The sequence below is a fragment of the Aureococcus anophagefferens genome, assembly GCF_000186865.1.
Source record: "Aureococcus anophagefferens unplaced genomic scaffold AURANscaffold_438, whole genome shotgun sequence".
NCBI classification, from domain to species: domain Eukaryota; class Pelagophyceae; order Pelagomonadales; family Pelagomonadaceae; genus Aureococcus; species Aureococcus anophagefferens.
In genome coordinates, this window is record NW_008705921.1 from 1 (window position 1) to 1,133 (window position 1,133).

The 1,133-nt window shown below is 70.7% G+C and overlaps 1 protein-coding gene across 1 annotated transcript in view; it reads left to right on the forward strand.

Annotated features, from left to right (window-relative positions):
• Positions 1-45: 45 nt before the first annotated feature.
• AURANDRAFT_68824 (hypothetical protein) overlaps positions 46-1,133 on the forward strand; it is a gene marked incomplete at both ends in the record, with an annotated part of 1,964 nt that continues 876 nt past the window's right edge. The window contains 4 exons of the mRNA XM_009044556.1: positions 46-380; positions 511-642; positions 732-1,003; positions 1,055-1,107. Coding sequence (XP_009042804.1) covers positions 46-380; positions 511-642; positions 732-1,003; positions 1,055-1,107 — 792 coding nt within the window. The remainder of the gene's footprint in view (positions 381-510; positions 643-731; positions 1,004-1,054; positions 1,108-1,133) is intronic.

Consider the following 1,133-nt stretch of genomic DNA (forward strand, 5'->3'; position numbering starts at 1 on the left):
GGAGCACATCCGGCGCGCGGCGCGGCTCCCGCGGCCGTCACGCAGGAGCAGGAGCGCAACGCGTTCCTGGAGCGCATCCAGGCCGAGGAGGTCCGCCGCGAGCAGGCCCGCATCGCGGCCGCGCGGCCCGTGCCGCCGCCGCCGAACCGCGCGACCGGCGCGGGCGACGACAGCGACGAGGGCTGGGAGGAGAGCGACGAGGACGATCCCGTCGAGGACCTCATCCACCGCGAGCGCATCCGCGAGCGCGACCTGCTGCGGACGCCCGGCTGCCTCGCCCTCGGCCGCAAGGCCTTCCGCCTCGAGGACATGCCGCGCGTCACGGAGCGCGACCGCGAGATCCTGCGGCGCGTGCTCTACATCCTCCGCGAGGCCGAGCGGTTTTGCGCCGGCGTCCGCAGCGCCCGTCGCCGGAAATGATTTGGGCCCCTCGACGCGCGCGATTGCGAGCTTCGACGCCTTCGAGGGGTTCGAGGAGTTCGCGTTCTCCGACGCGCGACGTTTTCGCAGGCGCAACTGCGGCGAGCTCGAGGTCCCGCGGCCGCGGGAGTGGGCGAACTCCGAGCTCGGCGACACGATGACGACGGAGGCGATCCGCGCGCGCTTCGACCTGCGGCGCGACGACGGCGTCTTTTTTTTTGTGTTTTCGCGCGTCTCGCGGACGACGTCTCGCCCGAAACGAGCCCGTCGTACGCGCGACGGCCGTTGATGTGGTCCGTTACGCGTCGCAGGCGCCTCCAGCGCCTCTTCCCGAACCACAACTTCCGCCTCTCGTGGTCCGTGCGCTTCAACGTCGTCGTCCAGACCATCGACGCGATCGCGCTCGACTCGAACCTCGAGCTCACGCGCGTCGACATGGAGGTCCGCCGCTCCACGGTCGGCGTCTACGAGGACTCGCTCGCCTGCCAGCTCCTGGGCCAGACCTACTACGTCCACCCGGACAAGACGATCAAGATCACGGTCGACCTCGTCGTCACGAGCGAGGTCATCGGCGCGTTCCCGCGTCCGCGACGGCCGTCGTTCCACGCGCTCGCGAGATCGTTTTCCCTCGCAGGCACGGCCCCGGGCCGCGCCGAGGTCCACATCAAGGAGCTGGGCTTCCACTTTGTCGACCCGCTTGCGCCCATCGCGGA